Here is a 14,948-nt window from a genome sequence, read left to right on the forward strand (position 1 = left end):
TAAATTATACATTATATTGTATTTTCGATACAGTACAGTAATACAGTGGTAATGGTATCCATTACCAATACCGTACCATGAAATTTCGGTACAGTACAATACTGTACCATTATCGATTGGCACAAAATCAATATGGCACGGTTGGCAATTCGGTTGGCACGGCAATTTGGTAAAAAAAATCCACCCCTAATTGGGATGCTTCATGTAAGTGAAAGAAGAGGCTCCAAGAAGCAAAGGGCTCACAATCACATGGAATACATGGATATCAAGAAATCATAAATGAATGATAAAGATACTTTTAAATCTTCGTGGAAGATAACAGTAATGATAGAACATCAAAAACAAAGAAAACAAAAACGCATGTGTCTATTGTTTAGTGGATAAGAATAGCAATAATTATAACAAGACAAATTAAAGACAACAAGTGGATGGCCAACTGGCCTAGCACTTGCAAGTCAATAATGCATTTGCCACAATTAAAATGTGAAACATAAAACTGTACACTTTTCCTAACCAATTATTGAGTATTTAGACTATGAAAATGTTAATTTGTCCCCAAAAAAAAAAAACTACGAAAATGTTAAGAAAACTATCTATTTAAACTATATTTTGTGAACCATATAATGTGACTGTTAATAATTCGATTATTACTTAAGTATAAATTAGAGCAATATACTTATTTTCTATTGATGATACATAACATGATTTATAAATGTGATATAAAAAGTTGATCTACACAGCGTGCCAGCTGCTGCGGAAAATCCTATAGATTTTGGTCTCTTTCAGCACTTCTGCTCTATCAAAATTAGTGGAAGAAATTAATGGTAAGCACCTGTAAGTTCAAAGGAAGGAACTTTCTTGATCCCCATACTTCATCTCCTACTGCTTGTCATGGTAACACTTCATTTCTCTCTCTACTAATTCTTATACTTTTAATTAGAAAAATCTCATGATACTGCAACAATGGCAATCTTATCAATTTGTTATATATTATACAGTGTCCTCAGGGAATGGAAGGAAGAGACATTAAGAAGAATTCGTGCTAAGACAGATGGTGATGTGGCCATGAAACTACACATCATGACCATGCTCATCCATCATCCCACATGCATCACATGGACCATTCCCTCATGATTTTCTTCACCTTGAAGGACCTAAAGCTGGGGAAAACAATGGCCATCTATTTTCCCAAAAGAAACCTTTCAAAATCTCCCCACTTGTTGCCAAGAGTAGAAGCTGATTTATTTCCCTTCTCCTCAAAACAACTCCACTACCTTCTTCAAGTTTTTTCCTTCTCTCAAGACTCTCCCCAAGCCAAAGCCATGGAAGATACTCTTAGACATTGTGAGACTGCACCCATCAAAGAAGAGATCAAGTCATGTGCTACTTCTTTAGAATCAATGCTTGACTTTGCACGCAGCATCTTCGGATTGGATAATACTTTCCGTGTTGTGTACCCATCTCACAAACTCATCCACCCATTTCCAGAACTACACTATTTTGGAAGAGCCTAAAGAGGTTTTAGCTCCCAAGATGATGGCATGTCACACCATGCCTTACCCTTATGCCGTTTTCTACTGTCACAGCCAAGAAAGGTTGAACAAGGTTTACAAGGTTTCATTAGGTGGTGAGGATGGAGATAGAGTGGATGCTGTTGCTGTTTGCCACTTGAACACCTCTCAGTGGAGCCCTAATCATGCTTCATTTCAAGTCCTTAGGATTAAGCCAGGGTCTTCCCCTGTGTGCCATTTCTTTCCCGCTGATAATCTTGTATGGGTTCCAACCTCCACTTCTGTGTAACATTTAATGCAGGACAGTGTTTGACTATAAAATAAAAGGTCAATGTTCTTCGGAACTTGTCGATTTTCTAGCTCCCTAAACTACGTACGTATTCTCTTATGTCTGTATAATGTTAGGAAGATCAAACTTTTTAAATTAAATTTGTAAACCAAATGATGTGGTTGTTGATGATTTGATTATTGTTTAAGTATTGATTAACGTGCTTATTTTCTATTAGTAACACATTTGGTTTGCAAATTTGGTTTAAAAATTTAGTCTCCTTAACATTATCCCTTATGTTTTATTGTGCTCATCTGTGGCTGGGCAGCGAGGACTCTCATCCACACGGATAGTCCAAGAAGTTCATTATTTCACGTCAGGAAAAGCCGCAAGATAAATCTTGCAATTACAAAAAACAATTGCTTCTCTTATCCTCTCTTTGAAACTAGTGAAATGGTTCAGTGCCTTTAGAAGTATGCATTTTATATTTAGATTGAACCCTGAAAATGGGCAGAGCACTAAAATTCCAGCAGTTCCTGAAGGAATAAAATGATCCATGAGACTTTTCTCATGGGAAGATGTTAGGGTGATATTATATGCATGTTTTATACCTCTTTTACTTATTATTTGGTCATGATTTTATATTAAATTGGTGAGTTTAATGTGTTTTGTGTGAGTTTTGTAGAAATAATAGTCAGAAATAAGTGTGTTTTTTTTTAAGAAGAATTATAAAGAAAGTATGAAGGAATAACGAACTGGACTGCAGCTATGTGAGAGTTGTGGAATTTGGGCTTTATCAAATTAAATCTAATTTGAGCTTCATAAAAAATGGCGTTGGACTTTTCCAAGAATGAGAAGGTTTTTAATCCCCTTATTAAGAGGCAGACGGGGGGAGAATTAAAGGGGTTTTTTGGAGATCAGCGCAGCAAGGATTTTTGGGGGAGGATTGAAAACACGCAGACATTCAGGAGGAGTCTCCATACCCCCAGGATACACATCAGCCAACGGAAAAGAAGAAATTGGAGATTCAAGCTTTGCCGTGGAGTCGAGATTGAAATTTGGTTGTTTTCTTTTATGTCATCGAATTCATTCATGTTTGTTATTAGTTTGATCATAACCTGATGTCCTAGTGCTTTCATATATTAATCTTGCATAATTCATTCACTTTTGCTTCATGTTCGATCAATTATTATTTTTACTTTCATTTCGTTTCTTTGCATATTTGAAGTTGCTATCGTAATCCTTCTTTTATTTAAGTTTAGTTTGAAGTCAATCTCAATAGTAAATTTAGGTTAATCCGATCCTTATTTGAATGACACTCTACTTGTTACTATATCACTTGAACGATAGTATACACTTGCAATTATCAACAACAGAAGATACGCCTAACGTCTAGTTTTCATAATCACATATGTGAGCATGGTCAATCATGTAAAACACCAATAAGTGAGAACATTGAAATATAAATATCAAGCTTTATGTAATATATTGATATTTTAATTTGTAAGGTTTTCCTTGATTAGATCATTTTAGCCTGCTTAATGCTTCAAAGGAAGCCCTCCAGAAACCGTTAAAAGAATGAAGAATGATGACTGAAACCTTATGTCCAAAATCCAGTTGGTGCATGACGACTGGTGTAACTGTACCAGAACAACTTAGTTTTCTACCTTTAATGAAAACAATATCTGAAAACATTCTTCAGATCATTTTGTAAATGCTTGTGACTTTAAAGCATTAAATTTACTTTTCACTTCTGCATTCAAGCAGCCGCATATATTGAACAAGATCATAATAAATAACTGAAAATGCTTCAAACTTATAATCCAAAACTCACGAACCAGCAAAAAACAATATAATAGTCATAGTGACTAAACTCCAGAATGAATGCAAGAGAGAACTAATTAAATTAGAAAACATGAATCTCCCACTAATTCAGTGCATCAAAATCAAAAACTAAGCCCATGTTCTTCACATGCATATCGAATGCTGCATTAGGAATAACTTTATTGAGTGGATCCGCCAACATTGATTAAATATTAAGGAAAAATTAGTATCCGGTCCCTAGTTTCTAATATTCATTGATTAAGACCTTATTAGTTTTTAGATTTTGATCAAAGTCCCTATCATTAATATATGAGTGAATTACATGTAAGTTGCATAATTTTTATAATAAAAATTAGTGATTGATTTAGAGTTTTAATACTCACACCCGTATTAAAATCCTAATTAATTTTCAATTCAAACATTTTCAAAATATAAAAAATAAAATTAGAATAAGTTTGTACCCATTAAATTTTTGTAAAAAAAAAATTTAATATGTACCCATTCTTAATGTACCAATTTATTATATGAAAAATGTACCCTTTTTTTAATACACAATGTACCCATTTTTTATATAAAATTCATTCAATATTTTCTCTAATCCATTTTAAAACTTATATGGGTACATTCTATTTCGTTGATTTGAAAATGTATCTATGTCAAGTTTAATAGAAGAAATTTGATAATGTTATTAAGCCTAATATATATTTTTTTTTTTGTGTTTTTTAAAAATGACCCATGTTTTGGTACAATAATTTTTTGGTTAGTTTTTTTTTATGAACATACCCATGTATAATATATATATATATATATATATATATATATATATATATATATATATATATATGGATACACACAATATATTGGAGAGTATAATTTATTTTTAATATTTTTAATCCCATAAATTATGGGTTTTATTTTAAATCTCATTAATATAAATAACCACAAATTTTATTTTTAAGTTAAAAATATAATAACTTATACAGAAATATATTATTACATTACTATTAGGGACTTCGATCAAAAACTAAACATCACAAAGGTTTCAATCAAAGAACATTGATAGTTAAAGGCCGCATCCAAAGTGTCCCAAGTATTACTGTAATCTATTTTGACTTATTGCTTCTTGACTTCCTTGCGAATCATCTTATACTTGAGATTCAAATGTCTAGTTTCATAAGACCTTTTGTTTTTTCGAGCATGGAAAATAGCGGCTTTGTTATCGCACCATAACTGAATAAGCCTAGCAATCGATTCGACAACATTCATGCTAGATATGAAGTTCTTCAACCACACACCTTGCTAAGTGGCTTCATACCAAGCTACATACTCAGCTTGTATAGTAGACGTATCAACTTTCCCTTGTTTTACACTTTGTCAAGACACAACTTCTCCGTCGAGCATGAAAACATAGCTAGAAGTAGACTTGAGAGAATCTGCACACCCCGTAAAATCTGAATCTGAGTAGTTAATCAACTCAAGATTGTTGGTCCTTCTATAACAAAGCTTATAAGTTTTAGTCATTTTCAGATATCTCATGACTCTTTTTGCAGCCATCCGATGCATGAAACCTTAGATTGATATCAAGACAAAACACCAATTGCTTGAGCAATATCAACTCTAGTGCACACTTGTGCATACAAGGCTTCCAATAAGAGAAGCATAATGTCTTCCAGCCATGTCTACCCTTCCAATTTCAGTTTGGGGGCATTGAAATTTACCTAGCTTGTTTGCCTTTTCCATGGGAATGTTACAACCATTGCAATCCTGCATCTCAAACCCTTTAAGAATTCGTTCAAGTAAGCTTTTTGAGATAAGCCAAGTATTTTATTCTTCCTATCTCTAGTGATATCTATCCCCAAACGTTCAATGCCTCTCACATGTCTTTCATCTTAAATTTATTAGACAAGAAAAACTTTGTCTCATGGAGTAGGGTAAGACTGGTGCTAAATAGCAAGATGTCATCTACATAAAGGACTAAAATTATAAAATTCCTCGCATTGAGTTTTAGATATATGCACTCGTCAGACGGATTTTCAATGAAACCACAATCTTGCATAGCTTGATGAAATTTCAAGTACCATTGTCTTGAGGCTTGTTTCAAACCGTAAATGGATTTCTTGAGCTTAAACACCAAATTCTCTCTCCCTTTTTGAATGAACCCTTCAGGTTGCTTCATGAAAATTTCTTCATCTAAATCTCCATTCAAGAATGTGGTTTTACATCCATTTGGTGTAGAAATAAGTCAAAATGAGCTACGAGTGCCATTATGACTCTAAATGAATCTCTGGTAGAAGCTGGAGATAATATCTCATTGTAGTCAATTCCTTCATTCTGTATGAAACTCTTGACTACTAATCTAGCCTTAAATATTGCTCTATGTCTCCCTTAGAATCTCTTTTGGTTGTGAATACCCACTTACATCCTATAGCCTTGCACCCCTTTGGTAATTGGACTAACTCCCAAACTCCATTTTTACTCATTGATTCAAGCTCAGACTTCATGGTTTCAACCACTCTTTGTTTTGAGAACTAGTCATGGCTTCTTTGAATGTAATTGGATCATCAAGCTCTCCCAAGTTAAATTCAAATTCTTGAAGATAACAAAGAAAATCATCCGATATTGCAGGCTTTCCAGTTCTTTGGGATTTTCGTAAATTGGTTTTGGTTGTCGACATTGTTAGCAAGGACTATAGGCTCATTCACTTGAATTGGCATATCATGGTCATCACGTGTTATTTCTTGCTGCTCATTTTCCACGTGAGCATTAGGAAGTGGGATTTGCTCACTTGCTGCCATGGTGGGGACAACAACATCCTCTTGTAGAACAACCTCTTGTTGATTAACTTCTTTTTTTTCTTCAAAGCTGAAGCTTTCAACCTCTAAATCACCAATAGACTCTTCTATAAACTTAGCTCTCCCAGTTTCAATAATTCTTGTGGTGTGATTTGGACAATAAAACCAATGAATAAACTTAGCTCTCCCAGTTTGCATTTGTTCCTTTGATATATGTCCTAAATGCTTGTTCCATAACTTGGATGAAGTTTCATTGGTTGAATCCTTGTTTTAATTACTACGGTGTTAATAGGGACAAAAGGAACCTTGCAATTTAGCTTAAACAAACCATCAACAAACAAACCACTTCCAATATAATTCAACTTATGACTAATATCAAAACCATCTTCATTAAAATTTGGAAAAAAGAAAAAAAAAACTTATTCTTCATGAGTTCGCCAACATAAACCAAATTTCTTCTCATAGAAGGTACATAAATAACGTCTTCTAAATCTAAAATAAAATCAAAACCCAAAAGAAGTCGAAACTACTCTAATGAACTCCATCGGTACTCTTTTTCCATTGCCCACGAGCACGCTTACTTCATCCTTTTTTTACACCCTCTTGCTTATGAACCCTGTAAAGTATTTGCAATATATACAGAAGTACCATTGTCAAGCCACCATGTATCAAAAGGAACATCAACCAAACTAGTTTCAAAGCTAACAAACACAATGTTCTCAACTTTTAGCCTTTTCTTTCTCCAACCAACGCCTATACTTTGGGCAGCCCTTCTTCATATGGCCAGCAAATTTCTTAAAAAAAAACACTTCAGACCATTTGGCTTGGTTGTTGCCTCGAAGTTGTTAGACCTTTTAGGTTTGTAGGAGGGGTTTTTTGAAAGGTCTTTGGCAAAATTCTTAGCATGGGTATGGACTAAATTTGCAACCTTATTTCTCTCTTGTCTTATTTTCTGATTTTTATAACACAAATAGTTTTAAGCTCATTGAGATCCCACTTTTCTTGTTTAGCATTGTAGGTATTTTTTTAGTTGAGAGTACTCCGAAGGCAAAGAGTTGAGAGCCACATGAACCAATAATAAATCATTTATTGCAACATCCAAAGCATTCAACTTAGTACCAATATCAATCAACCCCAATATGTGCTCCCGCACACTACAAACTTTGTTGTCATCAATGAGTTCATAAGGTTTCTAGTTTCAACTTTATCGGATTCCTTAAGCTTAGCTTGACACAAGTATTAGTATCATTTTTTTCTTTAAATAGTTTTATCATTATTTGTGATGAAATATATTTGCATCTACTCTGTAATGAAATAAATATATGCATTTGCCCTCTCTTTGAAGTTTCAACAATGCATACATTAGTTATATTGTGTAACCTGCAACGTTAGTACTTATTTAACTTGATCTCGATTTTTCTGAATTGATAGTGTGCAAAGGAGTTTCAAAAAACACAAAAAACAAAGAAAAAACTGAACTGAGTGGAACCGAACCAACTCCTACTGGTCACAGTACAGAGAAGAATCAAGGTAAGTGCCCCAAACTTTTGGAAGGCTTCCAAACTAGATATGATTTGAAGTACCAAAAATTAGATAAAATATGTTCTTTGTTTGACCATTGGATTCCACTGATGAATGGGTGGATTGGGTATACATCTTCGTCTTCTTCCTAAATTCTTCACCATTTCGTTTCAGATGATGCTGGAAACATGACCACAATGACGAAATTTACAGTTTTTTTTTTATTCAGAAATTCTTCTGGTCATACAGTTTTGGCAGATGTTCATTTAGGAATTTCATCTGTTTTACAAGTGGAATCTGCAATATAAGATAAATTGATCTGATTAGGTGAAATACACGAATGTAAAAGAGCCCTCAATTTATATATGGATCATAAATTTAGCTATATACTAAACAAAGCATAAACGTTTTCCCAAAAAAAAAAAAACACGGGTAATTCTATTAACACCCCACAATCTTATGAATATACCCCATAATTTTTTTTTGGTTAAATTTCCGTTTTTACCCTCATGAATTAAGTTATGAAGTCCAAAATTAACCCCATCCACCCCCTTATGCCAGCTGCCAACCACCACAGTGTCTGGGCAAAAAATCTCAGCCACTCGCCATGCTCTCTCTCTCTCTCCATATATATGTGTGTGTGTGTGTGTGTGTGTGTATCCAATCACCAGCCAGTCGCCGGTAGGTAATAGGGAATTGGAAGATGGGGTGTGTGAATCAAGAGTGTTGGGCAATTCTCAGTCTGTTAGAGATTTGGTCTTGGTTGTCAACTTCTGCGATGTGGGGGGTTTTTTTATTGTGCTAATATTAATGACGGATACCTCTTATATGGGTGGCCCGTGGTCGTCAAGCTAGCTTTTTTGCCATCATTTGTTTATGGGGATGGGGTGGCTTCAGAAAAATGGAGAACAAAGCTGGAATTTTAGAGGCACATTTTAGATGTGGGGTGTTAATAAAACAATCCAAAAACAAAGCATAAACTGATCAACTCTTTCTGGAGGTTTGGGCTTTGGGCTTTCTAATAATTAGACACCATATCCTAAGTGATAGAAAGCATAAAGATCTGACCCAGAAAAAAAAAAAGTACAAGATAAAAAGATACGTGCATGAAAATATCGGTATTGGTGAAAATAACTATATGTAAATTTATAGAAATATTGATAGATAAATTGATATATCGGTTGTCTTTGATGAAAATTGATGTGAAATTTTTTCTCAAAAACGTAATTATTTAAAATAAAATTGATGAGAATGTCATATGTCAGTTTGTTGATATATATTTAACCAATATGTCAAAAGTATCAACAAAATTTGTGAATTTTTGCCAAAATTTAACTACGAATCTTGTGCAGTTTAAACTTTATCCCCTTTTCATATTTTTCTCTGTTTTTATTGATATTTTCATGGAATATAAACCGTATCCAAGAAATTTTGAGTGAATAAATATAATGATAAGAATATAAAGAGACAATAACAAGTGGATAGCCAACGGGCCCAATTCCTCAAGTCAATGATGCATTTGCCACAATCAATTAAACATGCTCACCTTTCACCCATTAAATGAGTAAAGACTTTCCATATCTTGATGGTCAATCTTTGTGCTCTTTCAGAATTAGCAGATGAAAAGAACGGAAAGGAGTTTTACTGAGAAGAAACATGGGTTCTGGACTTGCTTTCTGGACCTCCTCACTTCTGCTACTACTGCTTGTTATGGTAATATTTACTTCATTCCCTTATTTTTTTTTTTTTTCTCTTTCATTTAGTATTGTTGAATTACAAAAGAATTATTAGAAATTAGTTGCAGTTTTCAAATTTTCATGTCTTATTTTCTCTTCCATTTATTTATGCAGTGTGCTCAGGGAATTGAGGGCAGGAAGATGAGTGAAAAACAGTGGGAAACAACACATACGGAGCATGTTCATGCTCATCCATCATCTCACATGGATCACATGGACCCTTCACATATGATTTTCTTTACCTTGAAGGACCTAAACCTGGGGAAAACAATGGCCATCTATTTTCCAAAAAGAAACCTTTCAAAATCGCCCCCCTTATTGCCAAGAGAAGAAGTTGATCCAATTCCCTTCTCATCAAAACAACTCCACCACCTTCTTCAATTCTTCTCCTTCTCTCAAGACTCTCCCCAAGCCAAAGCCATGGAAGATACTCTTAGACATTGTGAGACTGCACCCATCAAAGGAGAGATCAAGTCCTGTGCCACTTCCTTAGAATCCATGCTTGATTTCGCACGCGGCGTCTTCGGATTCGACAACCGTTTCAGTGTTGTAGCCACAACCCATCTCACCAATTCAACTATCCTCTTCCAAAACTACACTATTTTGGAAGAGCCTAAAGAGATTTTAGCTACAAAGATGGTAGCTTGTCACACCTTGCCTTACCCTTATGCAGTTTTCTACTGTCACAGCCAAGAAAGCAGTAACAAGGTTTACAAAGTTTTATTGGGTGGTGAGGATGGAGATCGAGTAGATGCTGTTGCTGTTTGCCACATGGACACCTCTCAGTGGAGCCCTAATCATGCTTCATTTCAAGTTCTTAAGATTAATCCAGGGTCTTCGCCTGTGTGCCATTTTTTTCCTGCTGATAATCTTGTGTGGGTTCCAACATCCACTTCAATGTAATATTTAAATTTTAATGCAGGACTCTGTTGGGTTTTTCTCACTAAGTTTATGATAAAATGTTATGTTATTTGAATAAAGCTTAAAAGGTCAAACTTCTTTGGAGTTTGTTGAATTTCCACCAAGTGACATTATTTGTTCACGGTAGGGAGATCAAAATGTTCAAATCAAATTTGTAAACCAAATGATGTGGTTGTTGATGATTGGGTTATTATATAAGCGTTAATTAACGTGCTTATTTTCTATTTTTAACACATTATTTGGTTTGCAAGTTTGGATTAACATTTGGTGTCTCATGCATTACCCTTTGTTGATTTCGATCTTCCTGAAAATTCACCAATGTTAGTGAAAACAATCAAAATATATACAGAGAAGCAAAAAAAACCATTAATTTACAGTAAATAAGCAATGTTTTAAGAGTTTTTTTTTTTTTCTGTAAAAGGGAATTTTGAAGGACTTATTTGTGAACAGTCCAATTTTGTGACAGAATGAAATTTCAATAGAAAAAATCCCAACTGAAAAATGAAACGAATTAGGGTAGATATGCAAGAGGCTGAAAATTAGTTGTCAAATTAAATTGAGTTTAAATTCCTAACTGGAAAATGAAACGAATTAAGGTAGAAATGCAAGAGGCTGGCTGTCTAATTAATTAGAGTTTAAATGCATATGTATCAAGGACACAGTAAACTACTGAAAATAGAAAAATTCCTAACTGGAAAATGAAACGAATTAGGGGTCTTCAATTCTAGGTCTCTTGTTTGATTTCTTTTTCCACGTAAAGATAAGTTCTCTTGGCACAAACAACAATGCTTCTCCTGCAGTTCAGTCAACAACGATTTGCTATGAAATGCAGTAAAATGCTGAAAAATGGCAACCATGCACAAAATTTCAATGTTTGAGGCCGTTGTATGGTGAGCAAATGGAAAACATGCATAAGTTTTTCAGCATTTTAGGCTGTGTTCTCGGTAGCAAATGGCAAACATGCAAGAAGTAATTATTTTCCTTCGTCCACGTATATTATACTAAGTATTATATTATTTTTTTGTTATAAGTACACTTAAAAACTTCTTCTAGTGAAGTCAGTCAGTCAGTCAGTCAGTGCCTTTGGAAGCATGCATTTGAATTAATTTTTTGGGTCAAATTATGAATTAATTGAGCACTTAAAATGGAGAAACATTCAGTCTCAAAGAGCCTCAATTTTTTAATCGAGTGTCCCAACACTACAAAGTTCCAATTAATCGCACCTATACTGTATCTCAAACCCTTCAACTTATCCTTGATTTTGTTTTTAAGGATTTTTCACGTTAAAAAATGTTACTTTTACCATCTATGTGTACTATCATTTGTATCATCTCTCCAATAAAGATAGAACTCACATGTGTTAGTGGACTATACTTTTATTAGAGAGATAGTCCAAATAGTTGACTAGTTTCACATATAAAAGTTCTCTTGATAACATTAGTTTCTATTTTTTTTTTTTTAACAAACGATATTATTTATATTAAGGAAAAGGGGGATGAGGTTAGACTCACAAAGAACTAGTAATAATATGGTTCAAATTCTCCTTTATTTTCCATTTTAAATTAGAGATATTTGCTAATCACGTCTCCTTATTGAAGTGAAACTTATCATCAAATTTTTAGGGCATATCACATATTCACATGTAAAATTCAGAACAAAAAACTTTATATCAAATAGTTTATAGTTTATAGTTTAGAAGAAACAAAACCAATAATTTGATAACGGCAAAAAGATTTTACGACTAATAATCAAATTAAAGCATGACAAATTGATCATATGAAATGTTCGTTCTTTCTTCTCCAATTGAGCTCTTGAAGTGTTTTGTATAAAAATTACAATATTGAGGTGCTTTTTCAATTCCTTTTATATTCTTCGCCATATCGCCAGAGGGTAGAACTTATTTCTATGAGCTGAATATATATTGTTGAACCATTTTTCGAAAGTTTATAATTTTGGAGTACAGTGATTCTCTAACATGGCGTCGGAGATACTTATATAGTCTATTATCTGTCATTCATAGGTTCTATATCAGTGATTAGAATTTGTGACAATAATTAAAAAATGTAGAGAAGACATGCCTATTTTTGTTCATGATTCCTTCTACCTTACTTGCTATTTAAACATATATGAATGAACAATATTTCAACAGGGGAGCAAATGCCTCTTTTTGTTCATAATTCTTTCTACCTTGCTATTTAAACATATATGAATGAACAATATTTCAACAGGGGAGCAAATCATGCTTTGCTTCTAAGTAATTGACTAAAAAAATTAAATACCTTGATTATCTGCCACAAACGGCTAGCCTTTTTGATAAAAAAATTGGGCAATTAGTAGGAATGATTACTTTTTAACATTTAATTGCAGAAATGTCGTTTTTGTGTGATCATCGTGGTTATTAGAAAATATCATTTGAAGTAACCACTTAGTACTACGGTATAGTGGTATATCATTATAAGTGAGGTCTTAGGTACGATTCTCGTCAAAAGTGAATTTGAATCACATTATTGATAGCTCATTGTGAGACTTAACCCACCATCTCCCATTTGGGAGGTGTATTCAATTGGGAATTTGAGAGATTTCAATAGATAAATCCATGGATTTTTAAGAAGTTTAAGTGATTTGTAGAGATTCAAAGTAAAATTTTGATTCAATTCTCTCGAAATCTTCTCATGAAGAGAGGTGAGATTTGTGGATGCTAAAAATACACTACAAAATCTCTCTAATTTCCTCTAATTGCTTAACTTTTTCAAATTCTTTAAAATTAAATTCTAATTGAATACGAATGTTATAAACTTATTTAAAATCTTAATTGAATACACTCAGATTTTCAAGGATTTTAAAATAGTTTCTTAAATTCCTGATTGAATACACATTGAATTTCAAAGAATCATTTAAAATTCTGATTGAATATCTCTAAATTTATTAAAAAAATTAAAATCTCTCAAAATCCCAATTGAATACAATTGAATACACCCTCCTTAATAAATATAATATCGTTTGTCAAAAGAAAAAAAAAAATGTATTACAGATAGATCCTTGAAATCTAAGCCTTCTTGATCTGATATTTAGAAAAGCCAAAATTTCCATTAGATGTGACATCTTCAACCCATGATAATATCAAGCAATGGTTTCTACTGTTAATTATGCATCTTTCACACAGTGACTGGATGCCCTTGGCAAGATGCCTAAAAGCACACAAAACAATTTCAATAATTTTAGCCTGAGAAATTCAGCACAAATCAAAGGTGATGGAAATTCAACACTAGTAACTATAGGTATATATAGTACAAATTAGAGAGAGAGAGATTTATTTTTATTTCAAACTTGGTCTAATATATAGATCATAACACATGAAAACATGTTCCCCATCATCATCCTAAATCTGATTTAGCCATGGTTGACTGTTTGAATGTATGATGCTTTCTTGAAAAAGGGCTTATTTTCTGCAGGTTGATCCTGATGATGATGATGAACGCCATGGTATATTATAACATTAGGCCTCATGTCAAAGTCCCTAACAAAATGTCTGTTTTCTGTCGACGGCACTTGATGATGATGAGCACCATGGTATATTATAGCATTAGGCCTCATGTCAAAGTCCCCAACAAAATGGCTCTTTTCTTTGGACGGCTCTTGATGTTCATGGTCTTGATGGACAAACAGGTCTTTAATGGCTTCTGGCATGGGCTGGTCATTCATCACACTCTTCCAGTAGTCTCCTGAGTCCTTTCTTGCATAGCTGTTCTGGGACATCTATATAAGTTCCATTAACAAGGGATTAATTAGTTGAGAATTAAATCAAAGTTTTATATTAAGTTAAAAAATTGATGAACGAATTCGATCGATATGAAACTTGCTTACCAAGAGGATGGAGGACAGAATTAGCAGAAAACAAGAGATGGAGAACTTCATCTTGGCCAACTCAAGAGAACACACACTTGCTATATTTTAAAACCTCGGCTCTTACAACTCTGAAACTCCCTGGCCACTTGACCCGTTACCCTTTATAGGCAGCTTACATTAATTGTTTATATTTTGAGAGACAAAATGCAATTTGGCCGAACTTGTGACCCTCCAATGAAAAACAAAACCCTTTTAAGTACTTGTCTCCCTGGCTTTTGGTTTTTTTATTTTTTTCTTAAAATGGCTTTTGGGCTTTTCCATTATGAGCTACGCAACTACGTTTGGAACGCGGAAAGACAGCTTGAGAACAAAAAAGCGTTGTATTCAATTAGGACTATAATCACATAAACTATAGATAGAAATTTAACCATAATTGTCATTTACATTTATGTTTTATTTTTCTCACTAAATTTATTTTTTCACATTTATTTATTTTATTTTATTGAAAACATGATCTCTTAGAAGATGT

At 33.5% G+C, this 14,948-nt stretch overlaps 2 protein-coding genes and 1 pseudogene across 2 annotated transcripts; 2 read left to right on the forward strand and 1 right to left on the reverse strand.

The window, feature by feature from the left end:
• The first annotated feature begins 623 nt into the window (after window positions 1–623).
• On the forward strand, window positions 624–1,971 carry LOC126584406 (BURP domain protein USPL1-like; annotated as a pseudogene).
• Window positions 1,972–9,442: 7,471 nt separating this feature from the next.
• LOC126584730 (BURP domain protein USPL1-like) lies at window positions 9,443–10,677 on the forward strand. The gene is made up of 2 exons (XM_050249060.1): window positions 9,443–9,629; window positions 9,767–10,677. The coding sequence occupies exons 1-2, from the start codon at window positions 9,573–9,575 to the stop codon at window positions 10,553–10,555; spliced, it is 846 nt and encodes a 281-aa protein (XP_050105017.1). The 5' UTR covers window positions 9,443–9,572; the 3' UTR covers window positions 10,556–10,677.
• Window positions 10,678–13,867: 3,190 nt separating this feature from the next.
• Window positions 13,868–14,618, reverse strand: LOC126586770 (organ-specific protein P4-like). Its single transcript, XM_050251713.1, has 2 exons — window positions 14,438–14,618; window positions 13,868–14,329 (listed from the first exon to the last, which is right to left on the reverse strand). The coding sequence occupies exons 1-2, from the start codon at window positions 14,486–14,488 to the stop codon at window positions 13,964–13,966; spliced, it is 417 nt and encodes a 138-aa protein (XP_050107670.1). The 5' UTR covers window positions 14,489–14,618; the 3' UTR covers window positions 13,868–13,963.
• Window positions 14,619–14,948: the final 330 nt, after the last annotated feature.

The sequence above is a fragment of the Malus sylvestris genome, chromosome 10 (genome assembly GCF_916048215.2).
Source record: "Malus sylvestris chromosome 10, drMalSylv7.2, whole genome shotgun sequence".
In the NCBI taxonomy this organism is placed as follows: Eukaryota; Viridiplantae; Streptophyta; class Magnoliopsida; order Rosales; family Rosaceae; genus Malus; species Malus sylvestris.

Coding starts and splice junctions, on each gene's coding strand:
- LOC126584730 (XM_050249060.1), top strand. CDS start 9,573: ATGGGTTCTGGACTTGCTTTCTGGACCTCCTCACTTCTGCTACTACTG. Junction 9,630..9,766: donor TGCTACTACTGCTTGTTATG/GTAATATTTACT, acceptor TTATTTATGCAG/TGTGCTCAGGGAATTGAGGG.
- LOC126586770 (XM_050251713.1), bottom strand. CDS start 14,488: ATGAAGTTCTCCATCTCTTGTTTTCTGCTAATTCTGTCCTCCATCCTC. Junction 14,330..14,437: donor TTCTGTCCTCCATCCTCTTG/GTAAGCAAGTTT, acceptor GAACTTATATAG/ATGTCCCAGAACAGCTATGC.